The following is an 18167-nucleotide window of genomic DNA, read 5'->3' as shown; positions in this document are numbered from 1 at the left end:
TAGATACAGTAATTACGAACTATGTACTGCATAATATGATACAGCTATTAGCAAATATCTTTTTAATATGTAAATCTTTGATTAGTTAATCTTTACTTCTTTTGGAATATGTGATATGTTTCACATGGAAGATTTTTATGCTATTTACTTTATTGTAATTCTTATAAATGGTGCTTCAGTTCAGAATGAAATAAATAATGATAACGACACTTTCTTAATGAGAAATTCTATAAAAATATAGTAAAAAATAGTACGTATATATAAATGAAATTAAGAATTAAAATTCACCTGAAAGTGTATAGTTAAACAATTAAGTTTCAAATACACAATGTAAGCTGTTCTTTTATTTACTCATTTAAAAGTTTAATATAGATAAATTCTTACATATTAGACATTTGACTGCTATGACTATTTGTATTTATGCACTAAGATGGTAAAACATACAAGGGTTTGCGTGTTTCATCATCACAGTTTCATTAATTACCTGTACAGTTGTTGCCTGTGGTTTACTTTGCGTTTGAAGGGTTGTTTGTCAGGTATTATTCACACACTTTATGAATTACAATGTATGTGTTATTTGAATGCATAAGCTATATTATTATAAAGTTTCATTACAAAACATTTTGTAGTTATTGCTAGAAAGATAAATCCAACATATAGTTTTTGCCTTTATGATGTAAGGATAAGAATGTAACTTACACAGCCTGTTTTATATTTTAATTTTCAGAAAATGATGTACTTAATTCATATAAATTAATGACAAATATCTCCTTATAATGTTTGATTTGTAAAACACTGTTTTTTCAGTAAATATAGTAATTAGAAGTTATTGATTTGATTTTGGTAGGTAAAAAAGTAAAGTAACAGCCTGTAAATTTCCAACTGCTGGGCTAATGGCCTCCTCTCCCATTAAGGAAAGGGTTTGGAACATATTCCACCACGCTGTTCCAATGCGCGTTGGTGGATTTCAATTAAATAAGACACATGCAGGTTTCCTTACGATGTTTTCCTTCACCGCCAAACACGAGATGAATTATAAACACAAATTAAGCACATATATATGGCGGTGCTTGCCTGGGTTTGAACGCGCAATCATCGGTTAAGATGCACGCGTTCTAACCACTGGGCCATCTCAGCTCTCAAGGATATAAGTAGTTAAGTTTAATAGTGTTTTATTATGAATAAATATATATAAATCAAAACCCTTAGTGCATAATATCGCTGAGTTATTAAATACATAATCTAAATATGTGAATCTAAAGTTTGGTTATCTTTTTTCCTTTGTTAGAATAGGCTATGAGTACTTCTGTTTAGCTTGAGAATAATTGTAGCGTGGGTGGCAGCTATCCAAGCACCTACTAAATAGATTAACAAAAAGACTAAGAAAACATCACATACATTAGTCCCTACTCCCTGGAAGTCAGCAGATAATAACAATGAGTTAATAACACTTCTAGATTCTCGTGTCGCTACACCCAACGCTGACGGCCGAAGACAGCGCGCTGGAATTCGTCGAGTCGCTCTGCTTGAAGCTTCTGGCAATGCTGTGCGCGGTGCCGCCCCCGCTCACTGCACAGGTATACTACGACGAGACTTAGATGTAGCATCGGTAGATACAATAAAACCGATCACTGCCGATTCACACAACCGATAGAAAAAGCTGCCTATCGCACCATTCGAAGCTATTCGTCGCTATAGATTCTCGCGTCAGTTCAACCAGAGCATGTAAATCGTCGTGTCAAATTGACGAATACATTAGGTCATATGATATTACAAGTTATTACGTTTGTGTAAAGATCATAGTCGCATAAGATGTAAATATTTATAATTTGGGATAGCGTTAGATAATTCGGATGTGATAGGTTTTAGGAATTTTGCCGATGTTACATCTAAGTTGTGTACTATGTATTTATCACGTCTTATGTGTACATACATACATATGATACATACATACATTAACAGCCTGTAAATGTCCTACTGCTGGACTAAGGCCTGCTACAAAGCGGGTTGATGGATGCACATATAGCAGAATTCCGTTAAAATAAGTCATATACAGCTTTCCTCACGATGTTTTCCTTTACCGCGGATCACGATATGAATTATAACACAAATAAAGCACATGAATATTCAGTGGCGCTAACCTGGGTTTGAATCCGCAATCATCGGTTAAGATGCACGCGTTCTTACCACTTGGCTATCTCGGCTCTTGTAAACCTGTGTGTCAGCTTTAAATAATCCACTGATAGACGAAGAATTAAGAAAGGTACTGGTACCCTATAACAGGTATGCAGTTCAATTTGACATCTACTATGGAGTAGAGCTTTGTACCTTTGACCTTTATTTGTAATTAGTTCCCCCTCCACGACTTTACACGCTCGCTTAAAGGGTAGGAATCAGCAATTCTATCTGCCTATCCAAAAAAAAAAAATGCTTTGAAGTATCTGATTAAGAGTATGAGTTTCCATGTGTATGTTCAGGATGTGGAGGAACGCGTCGCGCGTACGTTTCCCACGCCGCTGGACAGCTGGGCCATCGGCGAGACGCGTGATCCATCCAGCGTGAGACGGAAAAAGTTGGTGTTGCCCCTGGAGAAGATCCATCACCTGTTGCAGAAGGTAAGCCGAATACACATTGAACTTCTGAGCTAATGTAGTAACATTAACTTGGTGGTAGGGCTTTGTGCAAGCCCGTCTGGGTAGGTACCACCCACTCATCAGTTATTCTACCGCCAAATAACAGTACTCAGTATTGTTGTGTTCCGGTTTGATGGGTGACTGAGCCAGTGTAACTACAGCTCAAGGGACATAACATCTTAGTTCCCAAGGTTGGTGGCCCATTGACGATGTAAGGTAATATATCTTACAGTGTCATTGTCTATGGGTGATGGTGACCACTTTCCATTAGGTGGCCCATATGCTCGACCGCCAACCTATAACATTAAAAAAAAAAAAAATTAATCTTTATTGCCAAAGTTGTCGAAATTGCTTTGCTCTTTTATCATCGGCCCCAAGGACCTGTGTTCAAGAAATCTCCAAAACATTTTTAATAAGAGCCCTTGAAATCCTCGGTTTTGTACCTTGTAAAAGGGAATAGTGTGCACTATAATATGGCCTACACAAATGGCTTGTGCCCAGAAAATTAAACCTTAAGAGTAGGTTCATCATCATCATCATCAACAGTAGACCATGTTTGTCCAGTACTGGACATAGGCCTCTCCAAATGCACGCCACTGTTGCCTTTCTGCGGCTACTCGCATCCGGCTCCTATCTACCGTCTTACGTAAGTCGTCACTCCACCGTACCCGAGGACGTCCTACACTCGTCCTACACGTTTTCCCAGACGCGGTCTCCACTCTAGAACACTTTTTCCCCAACGGTTATTGGTTCTACGATAAATATGGCCGACCCACTGCCACTTCAGCTTAGTAATCTGGTGGGCTATGTCGATAGCTTTGGTAAAAAGTAGGTAAAAAAAATTACCTGTTGCCTGTAAAGTCGGTATACGGGCGAAAGTTTTACGTGACAACGACTTTGAGTGGTAAAATAATTTTAATGTGAATATTAATTCGTATAGTAGGAAGAAGGATGAAATAATAGTAACAATTTAAAACATTTATTTGATTAAATTAAAAAACAACGACTTTTTATGTCTGTCTCTCTCGCTCTTAGGCGGGCTAACCATGCCCGAGTGGAAGGCACGCGTGCCTCTCATTCGCTCTCATTGTGAGTGCATAACGTGAGCGGAGCGTAACGCAGTTTCTTGAAGTGTCACCCGGAAAACCAATTTATAAGACGTTGTCACGTCAAAAATAAAGAGTAGGTTTATAAGCAGCAAATTGTTCAGGTATCAGGAGTCACCAACATTGGTCGTATAATATAATATAAATGTCGGTGTTTCAGGAGGTGCTCCTGTACAAGATCGACACGTCGGTGTCGGCGTGCATGACGAGCGTGCTCGAGTACGTCAGCACGGACATCCTCCGGCTGTCCGGCACGTTCGTGAAGACCATATCTCAGAAGAGCGGCTACCAGGTCATAACGACCAGTGACATCAAGACGGCCATGTGTGCGGATAAGGTGCGCTATCTACATTTATTTATTTATTTACTACTAGTAGTGGCATGCACCAAGGGACGGCAAAAGAAGTAGGGGTCGTCAAGTCAGGAGATGGGAAGATGACTTGAAATTGACAGCGGGACCACTCTGGCTGAGCGTAGCGAGGGACAGAGTGCATTGGAAGGAACTGGAGGAGGCCTATGCCAAAAGGCAAACCGAACTTAGGGACCTTTTGTAACTATAAGTTTAGGAAATAAAGGCTACTATTATTATTATTATTATTATTATAGTAGTGGCATGCGGCTTCGCTGGAGGATGGAGGATTTGAGGATGTTGGTTGTCATGTTAGGCAAAAAAGTAGCCTATGTCCTCCCTTGCAGTTCAAGTTTGCTTCATAGTAAATTGAATCAAATTCGGTTCAGCGGTTTGGTCGTGACAGACAGACAGAGTTACTTTCACATTTATAACATTAATATAGATTGACACAAACGGTTGTCATGTTATGGACATGTTCTAAGGATTGAGGAGTATGTCATGAGGAAAGTCTTGAGCATGGATGTGGATGGATGTAGAGGTAGAGGAAGACCAAAGAAGCGATGCATGGATTGTGTGAAAGACGATATGGTTGGAAACGTTACTCGTGAGGTGACGTCAGATAGAGTAGGAGAAGACATATTGCTCCAACCCCGCACTGACGGGAAACATCTATGACAATAACTACTTGTAAAATTTCAATGAAGTTCTGGCAATTGTTGAGAGTCCAAAGAGTGGCCCAGTGGTTAGAACGCGTGCATCTTAACCGATGATTGCGGGTTCAAACCTTAATGCTTAATTTGTCTTTATAATTCATCTCGTGCTCAGCGGTGAAGGAAAACATCTTGAGGAAACATGCATGAGACAAATTTCATAGAAATTCTGCCACATGTGTATTCCACCAACCCGCAATGGAACAGCGTGGTGGAATATGTTCCAAAACCTTCCCCTCAAAGGGAGAGGAGGCCTTTAGCCCAGCAGTGCTAATTTACAGGCTATTATAATCTGTGGTATATATAGCAGAAAAGCAAGGTTAACAAGAAAGTGACTTCATCATAAGCCCGGCGAATCAGAAGCGTTTTGTGTCACGTGACAAACGTTTGAAAAAATGCACTTTTATTTATTGATTTTTGAATAAATTAAGTATTATTTTCAACTTCCGTTAGTAAATAACGATTTTCAAATTCATAATATACACTGATTACAATAATTCACAATTTATTTTTCTCATTGTCAAATAGCCTATTATCGTGTGCTTGCAGGTGCTCGTGGACGTGTTCTACCAGGAGCCGGCGCTGGCGGGCGGGGGCTGCGCTGCGGGCTCGCGCGCGCAGGGCTACGGCGAGCTCGTGCGCGACCTGCTGGCCGACGAGCGCGCCTTCCTCCGGGACCTCAACCTCGTCGTGCGCGTCTTCAAGGACGAGCTGGACAAGATCCTGGACGGAGACTGCAAGGTTAATACAACATCACATACATTACTCTGATCCCAATGTAGGTAGCTAAAGCACTTGTGTTGTGCAAGCCCGTCTGGGTAGGTACCACCCACTCATCAGTTATTCTACCGCCAAATAACGGTACTCAGTATTGTTGTGTTCCGGTTTGAAGGGTGAATGAGCCAGTGTAACTACAGGTACAAGAGACATAACATCTTAGTTCCCAAGGTTGGTGGCGCATTGACGATGTAAGGAATCGTTAATATTTCTTACAGCGTCATTGTCAATGGGTGACGGTGATCACTTACCATCAGGTGGCCCATATGCTCGTCCGCCAATCTATAAAAACCGATGTCCACGCCGTCATTAATATTGTATATTAACTACATATACGTTTATTTTGAGTAGGGAAATATATTTCATAGAAATAACATTTAATTTTTTTTTCCGACTGTACAGTACCGTCAGCAGATTATAATTATAGTATGTGTCGTTTTTATCATCTTATAAGTATGAAAGTAAGCTAATGGAGGATGGATCTGTATTTGTTTGTTGTTTCACACACCGATGGATATAATCTATCCTGTGCAGTTAACTAGTACCATTTAAAATGGTCACCATACCGATATCTGTCTAGAGTTAATCATGATATCTCATTATCACAGCAATTACCATAAACAATTTCATTTATTTTTATGTCTTATAGAGGATAATAGGGGTAGCGTATTTTATTTAATTTGGGGTAATTTAAAGCCTAGTATTACCGTAACACTATATGATATCCGGAATTAAATGATTCTTAAAATTGTCCATCCCCAGACGATATCCCTGATCTTCGGCAACATCGTGGACATATACGAGCTGACGGTGACGCTGTTAGGCAACCTGGAGGACGCCATGGAGATGTCGCAGGACTCCCACACGCCCTACATCGGGAGCTGCTTCGAAGGTAACGCTACCATCTGGAATTAACTTATGATTTAAAAGTTTATAAGGAAGGCGTAATTCTATGTGAATGCTATATTATGTTATAGATGATAAAAAAGCGTGGAGTTAATACCTGTTGACTTCCAAGCAGGATTTAAATAATTGTATTTGAAAAAGATAAACTGCTGATTTTCTTGCCGGTTCTTCTCAGTAGAATCTACTTTCCGAACCGGTGGTAGCTTCACTTAATTGTAAAATGACGATTCAAAAGTACTTGTTAAAGCCCACTTGAATAAAGTTTATTTTGATTTTGATTTTTTTTAATGAAGAATTAGGGCATTGTGTTAGGTTTTAAAAGTTGTTAATGTGTAGAACTTGCGACCCGCCCCAGATACACGCAAAATGGCTAGACAGACATACACCATCGCAATCTTTTTTGTAGACACTTTTGGGTGCACCTTGTAGGGTTTAGTCAGCGTTTGCAATGTAAGCTCAAAAAAAGAGTTTTATTTACTGCATCACCTAGAAACCTCAAAAATTGACATTGTTTCTCTACTATATTATAAACATATACATATAAACCTTGCTCATTAATTACTCTAATAAAGATCTAAGCATCCATAGGGACAGATAGACAGCGGGAATCGAATATGATGTTATAGTATGTAGTAATACAAAATAGGTCAAATTGAAGGTTTCCTAAGAGGTCTGTTCTACGCTCAACCTTAACGGTTTTAAACTCTTGTCTTTTGTTCCAAATCCCAATCTACCTTATACTATTAAAAATATAAACCACGTATAATATAATTAGATGCAGTACACACGAATAAGACATATGTAACGTGTATTTTTTAGTATTGAGCTGAGATGGCCCAGTGGTTAGAACGCGTGCATCTTAACCGATGATTGCGGGTTCAATCCCAGGCAGGCACTACTATATATGTGTGCTTAATTTGTGTATATAATTCATCTTATGCTCGACGGTGAAGGGAAACATCGTGAGGAAACCTGCATGTGTCTAATTTCATCGAAATTCTGCCACATGTGCATTCCACCAACCCGCATTGGAACAGCGTGGTGGAATATGTTCCGAACCCTCTCCTTAATGGAAGAGGAGGCCTTATCTCAGCAGTGGGTAACTTACAGGCTGTTACTTTACTTAATTTTTTTTTTTTAATAATATTTTCAGAATTGGCAGAGGTGGAGGAGTTCAGAGCGTACGTGCGATACGCGAACATCGTCACCAAGAAGGAGTCGAGAGAGGCGTTACAGAAGATTGTCGACGATCCCGTCGTGAGTTATCTTATCTATCTATCCTCCAAGTAGATAGGGAAGATCTGATCTCAGTTATTACGCAAATATAGGCTATGGGATTGGTATTGAATATTGGAAAAGAGTGTAGACAGAAAAATGGAAATATATTAGCAGTCTCTGATATTTTTTTGTTAGAAATATCCTTTTTTTTATGCTTTGAATATTATTCGAAATTTCCAACGTCATAGTCACTATAGTAGCGGCCGTATGTTGGCCGTTTTGACGTTTGCCCGCTCATGAAGTTTCGTATTTAATAAATAATTGCATCAAAGGAGCAAATTGTTGTTCTTTATTAACAATAGTGACGTGCAGTTAGTCATAAAATTTATCGAATGTGATTTCTAAACTACAAATATTAGGGTACCGTGAAGATAACTTCTTTTTTTTTTGCCGTAGTCGGTATTATATTCGTGTTGACAGTAAATATTTTATCTATTTTATAAATTATTTATTTTATTTATATATGTTTATTGTAGAAAATGATAATAGAAATAATATTAGTATTCAGAACAGGCAACAGAACGTACTTCGCGATCATTACATGGGAATACTTACAAAAAAACACAAAAATTTGAATATATTATATCGATAATAAATTTACATTTCACATCACCTTTTTTAATGTGTCAAAACGGCCATCGTATCTTGCCGCTAGAATAGATCAACAAGTCATCCAGTTTATAAACATTATTAATATCCTACTACTATTATAAAGGCGAAAGTTTGTATGTATGGATGTTTGTTACTCTTTCACGTAAAAACTACTGAATGGATTTAAATGAAAATTTACCACAATATAGTTTATACATCAGAATAACACATAGGCTACAATTTTTGAGGTTTCTAATGTGAGGTCGTAAAAAAACACATTTTTTGCGCTTACATTGCAAACGCTGACTGAATCCTACAAGATAGATCAAAACAATGTACTACAGTATTGTACAACTTAGAAAGGTCTACAAAAAAGTCCATGCGAACGAAGTCGCGGGCAAAAGCTAGTTATTAATATTTGGTGTTGTACAATTGCAGCGCTCGGAGCGGCTGGACACGGCGGGGCACGGCTTCCGGCTGGCCGTGAAGTACTGCCTGCCGCGACTGCTGCTGGCGCCCGTCGCGCACGTGCTCCTCTACCACAGCTACGTGCGAGCGCTGCTCACCGCCGCGCCCGCCTCCGACGACCGCGAGAGCTTCAAGCAGGTCGCTACCCCCTCACACACCCGCCAGACACCCTCTAAACCCCCCCCCCCCCCACTCACTCACGCGCCCCGTGTTCGCAGGTCTACCCGCCGACACACCCGCCAGACACCCTCTAAACCCCCCCCCCCCCCACTCACGCACCCCGTGTTCGCAGGTCTACCCGCCGACACACCCGCCAGACACCCTCTAACCCCCCCCCCCCCACTCACGCACCCCGTGTTCGCAGGTCTACCCGCCGACACACCCGCCAGACACCCTCTAAACCCCCCCCCCACTCAAACTCAAACTCAAATTCCTTTATTCAATATAAAAGCATTACACTTACTTATTGATTGTCAAATAAACACTACCACCGGTTCGGAAAAAGGAACACCCTGACCTGAGAAGAACCGGCGAAAGAAACTCAGCGGGTCTTTTTTTTCTGTTATTTTTTTTTTGTCAAATGTCAGTCACTCACTCACGCGTCACGTGTTCGCAGGTCGAGTGCAACCTGCACCCGATAAAGAAGCTGCTGACGAAGGCGCTGGGAAACGGGCCGAAACTGTAAGTTGAGTAGTGATTGTAATGTAATGTTTGAGTATGAGAGTCCGTGTGCTGACGTGGTGGTGGTGGTGCGTAGGGAGGGCGCGGTGCGTTCGCTGTGGCGCGCGCGGCGGCAGCTGGCCATCGACAAGTGCGGCGAGCTGGCGCGCCTCGTCGACAACTGGGACGCGCGCGACGTGCCGCACTGCTGCAACGAGTTCATACGCGGTAAGCACACACACACACACACACCAACACACACCAACACACACACACACACACACACACACACACATATACACTCACGGTGCAAGTATTACGTAACGTGATTTATGGAGATTTTTGACACCTTGTAAAGCACCGTAACGTTTAACTACATATCCCCTCCCCCCAAATTGCGTCACGTAATACTTGAACGCCCCCTTTCTTTTGGAAAGGAAATTCGAGCTGAGATAGCCCAGTGGTTATAACGTGTGCATGTAAACCGATGATTGCGGGTTCAAATCCAGGCAAGCACCACTATATATATATATGTGCTTAATTTGTGTTTATAATTCACCTAGTGCTCGGCGGTGAAGAAAAAAATCGTGAGGAAAACTGCATGTGTCTGATTTCATCGAAAATCTGCCACATATGCCTTCCAGCAACCGCATTGGAACAGCGTGGTGGAATATGTTCCAAACCCTCTCCTTAATGGAAGAGGAGGCCTTATCCCAGCAGTGGGAAATTTACAGTTGAGCAATGTTGCTTTCCTTCCGCAAAATCATTGCGGAGTCGCGTCTCTAATGATACGTTGATTAGAAAGCGCTGTGAACCCTACCGTCTCAGAAACATAAATAAACACGAATGACGTCACAATTCTCTAATCATCTATTATGTCCACATAAAGTTGTAAAGCAATATATAACATACTAGTTGTTGCCCGCGACTTCGCTCGCGTTTTAGGGTTTGTTTTTTGCTCCTTTGGTAAAAAAGTAGCCTATGTCATTCCTTGAAGTTAAAGCTTGCTTCATAACAAATTTCATCAAATTCGGTTCAGTGATTTGATAGTGAAACAGCAATAAACAGACAAAAGGAGTTACTTTCACATTTATAATATTAGTATAGATTGTTTAATAAAATGTTTTCATGTTATATTAATATATTTGTATAATTTCCCATTCCAGAGGATTCGCTGTCGAAAATCGGTCCCGGCAAGCGGATAGCGGAGCGCCGGGCGTTCCTCTTTGACGGTCTACTGCTTCTCTGCAAGCCCGTCACTAGTCTGGTGAGTTGTTATTCGTATGATAATAGTTCTGTAGGAAGCTGAGATTGTGTACAGTCGGGATTAGAAAAGATTCGCCACCTTAAGATCTATTTTCGTGTGCTCAGTATGAGCGATAATCTACTTCACCGATCGAGAATGACATTTTGTCAGTTGCGTCGCAATGATTTGACGTTTAGATTCAAAAGGTACTAAGAGCTTAAGACTTGATAAAGGAATTAATTTGAAAAGTGACGAAGGTTTTCTTACTCTGACTGTACAATATTCATATGTGACTGTCTTATACAAGGTGTCATATTTTTAATTTGATTTTTTAAATTGGTATACATATTTGCTAATACTGTACATCACAATTATAGGCTAACTCATCATTCACAGCTCTAGTTGTCATTCTAAATTAACATACTTCAATAATAAAAATGGGCACCCAAAAAGTAAAATTTTATTGAGGTATCTATCACAAGAAATATATCGGCTTAAAAAAAGAATACAATAACAATTTTGAACTAGCGTATGAGGAAAAATAATCCAAAGCAAATATAAATCATATCAGTTTCTAAGGCTTCCAACTCTTTGCTATAAACATCAGGTTGGTTTAATAAATATGATTTGGTTTCCTGCAGTCCTTAATAATATAGATTTTAAAGACCAGTCATATAGCCTATTGGAGAGAATAATTCCTCGGAGTACTCACCGTGATATAGGCGATAGAAAACACAGCGCTGTTACCACTCATATCTGGCGGTTTTTTTTTAATTATCTGTGTTAATAAAATGTATGTAATGTTCTTTGCAGGTTACTGTAAATAGTGGTGTTACGTCGGGCGGTTTGCAGCAATTGAAATTAAAAGAAAAGTTACACATACGAAAGCTGAAGATCGTTGATCGGGCTGATGGCGAAGGTAAAGCTGTTGAGGAGTACATTAACGTTGCATATGTAGTAAATACTACTTAAATAGTATTTTTTATTAATTAGTGTTTTCGTTGTTTTTCCAGTTTGAATAAAAAAATTTTATATTATTTTTGTTGCCTTTTTCCAAATATGTCATGTAACAATTTTCTTTCCATTTCAATTTATTTATACAAAAAGCTTAAATAATATACCAATAATAATTAAACCTTCCTTATCAATCCCTCTGACTAATTGTTATGGAGATGGAGTCATGTCTAATTGTTGGATTTATAGAAGGTATCACGTTGAGTTGTTGGAATTCAGTCAATTGAATCCTGTAACGTGACATAAAATTGGGTTGACCACCGCAATGGTAGTGGGAAGCATTAGTGGTATGTAAGTACCGGTGGTGGTATCCGCAGAGGGCCGCAACCTCATCGAGCTGTGCCCACGCGTGGGCCCGCCCGTGCTGCTGGCGGCCGCCTCCAGCGCCGACAAGCGCAGCTGGATGGCAGACCTCGTGCTGCTCAACACCAAGCCCATGCTGGACCGCAGCCTCGACAGGTGACCGCCCCCCCCCCCCCCCACACACACACAAGCTAGAACACTCATGATCGTTACAGTGTTACTCTTGTATGAAACCATTTTTAATGTAAACAAATAAATAAATATTGGACAACATCACATACATTTAAATAAAACTAATTATAACGGATGAATCACGTATATTAATTATTTTTAAACATCCCGACGTTTCGAGCACTTTGCAGTGTTCGTGGTCACGGGTAGACTCATCCGTTTGAATTAGTTTTATTTAAATGTGTAGTAATCGCGAAAATTTAAGACAACATAACATCACATACATTACTCTGATCCCAATGTGACTAGCTAGTTAATTGTTATGGAAGATCAGAAGTAACGATGGTACAAACACCCAGACCCGAGACGATATAGAAAACTAATGGTAATCTAACATCGACTCGGCCGGAAATCGAACCCGGGACCTCGGAGTGTCGTAAACACGTAACCATGAAAACTGATGTACACACCGTGATTAATACTATATATTAACTATTCGTTTATTTTTAGTGGGGAAATTTGTCATTGAACATTTAATTGCTGTTTAAACTTAACAATTTGTCATTTGTAAAATTAAAGTTAAAATCCAATCCTCACAATGAATGCCTATCTGCCCAGATACTTCTAGATTCTTATTCTGTTGATAAATATTAGAATAATAATAATTAGTTCCGTTTCTCTCCGTACAGCATCCTCCTGGACCTGGAGCGGCGTCATCCGCTTCAGCTGCCGCCGGCGTCGCTGTACCGGTTCGCAGAGCCCGACTGCACCGACAACATCGTGCTGGAGGAGCGCCCCGGGAATGCGCCCCTCATCAAGGTGAGACATCGACGCTCCGAGAACGCCATTTCGTTACTGTGCAAACATTAAAAAGCCGAGTTTGCACAGTGGTTAGAACTCGTGCATCTTACCCGATGATTGCGGGTTCAAAATCAAAATCAAAGTATACTTTATTCAAGTGGGCTTTTACAAGCACTTTTGAATCGTCATTTAACAATTAAGTGAAGCTACCACCGGTTCGGAAAGTAGATTCTACCGAGAAGAACCGGCAAGAAACTCAGTAGTTACTCTTTTTCAACATTTAAAAAAATACAGTCATGTTAGTTAATTTTTAAGTTAATACAATTATTAAATTAATATATAACACAAACACAGAGCATTCATGTACTTAATTTATGTTTATATGTCTCGGCGGTGAAAGAAAACATCTTGAGGAAACCTGCTTGTGTCTAATTTCCACGAAATTCTGCCACATTTTAATTCACTAACCCACATTGGGGCAGCGTGGTGGAATATACTTCAAACCAACTCCTCAATAGGCATAGGAGGTATGGCAGTAGTCGGAAATTGATAGGCTGTTGTTGTTGTTTTATTTTGTAAATATATTTTCAGATGGAGTTTGGACGATGGATTACGGAGTTATTTATAGTCAACATAGAAATCTAAAAAGATTGATTTAACAAGACTTAAATATAGACGTTAAAAGCCAGATTAGTGCCATTGATTCTACAATGCGTGTTGGTGGAATATTCAGCGGTGCTTCGCTGCGTCTAAACCCGCATAATATATAGGGAATATAGACGAATATATATAGGGAATATAGACGAATATATATAGGGAATATAGACGTTAAAAGCCAGATTAGTGCCATTGATTCTATAGTGCGTGTTGGTGGAATATTCAGCGGTGCTTCGCTGCGTTTAAACCCGCAATCAACTTTAAAATGCACGCGTTCTAACCACAGATCTTTTTACTTTTTGTTTTGACGTGACAACGTCTTATAAATTGGTTTGCCGGGTGACACTTCAAGATACTGCGTTACGCTCCGCTCACGTTATGCGCTCACAATGAGAGCGAGTGAGAGGCACGCGTGCCTTCCACTCGGGCGGTTAGGCCGCCTAAGAGCGAGAGAGACAGACATAACTCAGTGCGAGATTCTTTGTATAAATTAATGTTTTAAATATAATTCTTTGTAAAAATAAATGTTTTAAATTGTTACTATTATTTCATCCTTCTTCCTACTATACGAATGAATATTCACATTAAAATTATTTTACCACTCAAAGTCGTTGTCACGTAAAACTTTCGCCCGTATACCGACTTTACAGGCGACGGGTAATTTTTTTTTTTATTGATTGATTATAATTCAAATGTTGTCTCAGGGCGCGACGCTGCTGAAACTGGTGGAGCGGCTGACGTACCACGTGCACGCCGACTTAAACCTCGTGCGCACATTCCTGACCACCTACCGTTCGTTTTGCTCGCCCGCCGAGTTGCTCGACCTTCTAATCGAGCGATTCGACATCCCAGAGCCGCACCTCGTGTACGACGCGCCCAAACCCGGTACGTACCACCACCACGCCCCACCACCACGCCCCACCACCACCACGTACTAACCGAACTAACATAACGCCCGCTTGTCCTAACACGCCAGCCCCTCGGATCAAGACACCGAAGAAGGATATCAGTCCCAACGCTTCGTTGCTCGACTTAGATCTGGATATAGGTACTGTACACCCGAAGTAGTAATTAGCAAGTTACACTGATTCAGCGATCTAATGAGATTCATTATCGCTTTTCATAACTATATTATTTTTTTTAAATATTTGTATGTTTAAATAGCCTAAGTACATGTCTTGCTGGCGAAGGCCACCCCTCCATTTGAGGTGATGCTATGTAGGGTTTCATTTAACAAATGCTGGTCTCTCATTCACTCACTCATTCATAGACAAAATCTATGCCATGATTCGGCATGCGACTTTTATTCACTACTCATCTTGTACAGTACAGACGACCAGCATTATTGTATCCAGTTCTTGGGCGCTATTTTAATAATGGCCTTGCTTCCGTCTGACCTGTATTTTCTCCTGGCCACCTCTATTCTAGATCTACAATGCGATTTACAATGTTTTAAACACGAGTTTGATTACGGATATCAGTTTTGTAATTACGATTCGGAACCATAATGCTGACCGTACTACCTTGATGTAAGGATAGTAAAACAAATGCATAAAATGTTTTTCTTTCTTTTCTTTTAATATAATATTGTTGTGTGCTATAGCGGAGTGCGTGGAGATGTCTGCCAGCAGCGACGCAGAGAAGTTGAGCAAGAACACCGCCAGGGAGGACTGGAAGAGGTACCGGAAGGAGTTCCAGCAGCCTGTCAAGTTCCGGTACGTATACTCGTGACCCAAGAAGTTTTGGCAAGATTACAGAGTAGATTTTTGCTATCATTCATTCAAGTAACGATTCTATATTGATTCTATTTACTGGGTCACTTTGTACTAATCTGCCAGAATAGGTACCACCCACTCAGGAAATGTTCTGCCTTAAAACGGAAATTCTTAGTATTGTTGTTATCCGGTTTTAAGGCTGAAGGAGTCAGTGTAACTAAAGGATAATCAAATCAAAATATACTTTATTCAAGTAGGCTTTTACAATCTACTTTGGAATCGTCATTTAGCAACTATATTAAGTGAAGCTAACACCGTTTCAAAAAGTAGATTCTACCGAGAAGAATCGGCAAAGTCAGTACTAACAACTCTTTTTCAAAATTCAAGTGTCATATCTTATTTCCTAATGTGGTGACCACTGTCATGCTGGTGGTATTATTGTGTATGTACGAGTGTTTTAATAATAATAAATAATAACCAATACTTTGTAATTGATTGTATTTTTTTTAATACCTACAGCGTAATAAACGTCTTACGTCACTGGGTGGATCAACATTTCTACGATTTCGAACGGGAACCGGCGCTATTGGAGAAGCTAATCGCGTTTTTGGAGTCCGTCGACGGGAAACCGATGAAGAAGTGGGTCCAGAGCGTGCTCAAAACAGTTCAGAGGAAGGTCGGTGATGATTGACATTTGGATATCGTAATAAAGTTAATCAATACAATAGGCTATTTGACAATGCGAAAAATAAAGTATCAATTATTTCAATCAGTATATATTATTACTTTAAAAATGCATTTTTTTAATGTTTGTCATATGACAAAGAATGCTCTTGATTGCTTGTTAACCTCATTTGTCTACTGTATCGGATTATATGTGTCACAGATTAAACTACAGGCAAGTGACGTCACCCCATCGCAGCGCCATATTGTCCAAGTAGCGTTTTTGCGTGCTATTTAAATATGGAATTGTTAGTTTGCTATTTTTCGGCACATATGTACTAGAAATTAAAAAAACGACCTTTACTGGATTCCTTAACCTCTACAAAAGAATGTAAAATGGATTTTAAAAATAAGTCACAGTATAGTTTTTTTTTAAATTTAATTTATAACATTCTCGGGCTCACAGGTACACGTGCCTTTTTAAAATTGTACATTAAACATTTTGGCGTTTTATATCATATATTTTTACTAAACATCAGCAGATCTTCGCTGGATTTCATTCTTGTCGTCTTCTTGGGAGACGTGGCCCACACTGACTTATTTTCTTTGTTGATTTTTTTTTATATTAATTAAAATAATATACACATACATAGCCTATAAGGATTGCTCGAAAGCTTGTTTTATTTTTGGAGCGGTTGGTTAATTAATAATGCAGAATTACTAACTACTATAATTAACATCGGTTCGGAGGCTATTATTAAGAGATTTCTACCTTTTTAACGATAGATAGCGCTAGACGTTCACAGACTATAATTATAAATCGACCACAGATTATAACAAAGCTGACGTAATCGTAAATTTCACATTTTTAACGATAGGTGGCGCTAGACGTCCACAGACTATAATTATAAATCGACCACAGATCATAACAAAGCTGATCTAATCGTGGTGGGTCCGCAGTGCGCGCAGAGCGGGCAGGGCGAATCGGAGTGCGGCGCGCCGGGCGGCATGTCGCACGTGTTCGACCGCTCGCCGCCGGCGCCGCTGCGTCACGTCGACGACCCCGAGCGCTACAACTGGCACCCGCTGGCGCTGCACCCGCTCGAGCTGGCGCGCCAGCTCACTCTGCTCGAGTTCCAGCTCTATCGACAGGTGAGACCGCCTGCATGAGATAGGATGTCTTAACTGGGGGGGGGGCGTATGTGCCCTTTATATTACAAGCTACCAGCTCTATCGACAGGTGAGACCGCCTGCATGAGAAAGGATGTCTTAACTGGGGGGGGGGGGGCGTATGTGCCCTTTATATTACAAGCTACCAGCTCTATCGACAGGGGAGACCGCCTGCATGAGATAGGATGTCTTAACTGGGGGGGGGGGGGCGTATGTGCCCTTTATATTACAAGCTACCAGCTCTATCGACAGGTGAGACCGCCTGCATGAGATAGGATGTCTTAACTGGGGGGGGGGGCGTATGTGCCCTTTATATTACAAGCTACCAGCTCTATCGACAGGTGAGACCGCCTGCATGAGATAGGATGTCTTAACTGGGGGGGGGGCGTATGTGCCCTTTATATTACAAGCTACCAGCTCTATCGACAGGTGAGACCATCTGCATGAGATAGGATGTCTTAACCGGGGGGGGGGGGCATACGTACCCTTTATATTACGAGCAACATCAACAACAGCCTGTAGATTTGCCACTGCTGGACTAAGACCTCCTCTCCCTTTGTGGAGAAGGTATGGAACATTTATATATAACAAGGTTTAAACTAAAATACGCGTGTGAAATTAGGAAGCTTTTCCGAGGAGGAAGGTATTTTTTTAAAATCCCTGTTTTATTTGATGAAGGCGTTTTGTTAAATATCTATTAATGTAGTGAATTTATTATTTTTTAATCAGGTGAAACCCTCGGAGCTGGTTGGCGCAGTTTGGACGAAGAAAGACAAGGAGAAGACCAGTCCCAATTTGCTGAGGATTATCAAGCATACGACTAACGTGAGTCAACTGTATTTGTACATGTTTCTTATAGGTTCAATACTAAGTGGTACATAGAACTAGATAACTGAATAGTCGCATTTCATCATTCTTCTGCCCTTATCCCGATTTTACTTGGGGT

At 40.4% G+C, this 18167-nt stretch overlaps 1 protein-coding gene across 1 annotated transcript in view; it reads left to right on the top strand.

Moving 5' to 3' along the window:
- Positions 1 to 18167, top strand: part of LOC124541839 (protein son of sevenless) — a 32524-nt gene that overhangs the window by 1697 nt on the left and 12660 nt on the right. The window contains exons 2-19 of the mRNA XM_047119748.1: positions 1458 to 1577; positions 2478 to 2615; positions 3900 to 4076; positions 5351 to 5542; positions 6341 to 6470; positions 7638 to 7741; positions 8792 to 8959; positions 9438 to 9502; positions 9579 to 9709; positions 10648 to 10748; positions 11541 to 11646; positions 12059 to 12200; positions 12905 to 13034; positions 14378 to 14558; positions 15277 to 15388; positions 15908 to 16064; positions 17012 to 17203; positions 17951 to 18046. Coding sequence (XP_046975704.1) covers positions 1458 to 1577; positions 2478 to 2615; positions 3900 to 4076; positions 5351 to 5542; positions 6341 to 6470; positions 7638 to 7741; positions 8792 to 8959; positions 9438 to 9502; positions 9579 to 9709; positions 10648 to 10748; positions 11541 to 11646; positions 12059 to 12200; positions 12905 to 13034; positions 14378 to 14558; positions 15277 to 15388; positions 15908 to 16064; positions 17012 to 17203; positions 17951 to 18046 — 2442 coding nt within the window. The remainder of the gene's footprint in view (positions 1 to 1457; positions 1578 to 2477; positions 2616 to 3899; positions 4077 to 5350; positions 5543 to 6340; positions 6471 to 7637; positions 7742 to 8791; positions 8960 to 9437; positions 9503 to 9578; positions 9710 to 10647; positions 10749 to 11540; positions 11647 to 12058; positions 12201 to 12904; positions 13035 to 14377; positions 14559 to 15276; positions 15389 to 15907; positions 16065 to 17011; positions 17204 to 17950; positions 18047 to 18167) is intronic.

The sequence above is a fragment of the Vanessa cardui genome, chromosome 29 (assembly GCF_905220365.1).
Source record: "Vanessa cardui chromosome 29, ilVanCard2.1, whole genome shotgun sequence".
NCBI lineage: Eukaryota > Metazoa > Arthropoda > Insecta > Lepidoptera > Nymphalidae > Vanessa > Vanessa cardui.
Note: the sequence above shows the minus strand (reverse complement) of the source record. Positions and strands in the feature narration are given on the sequence as shown.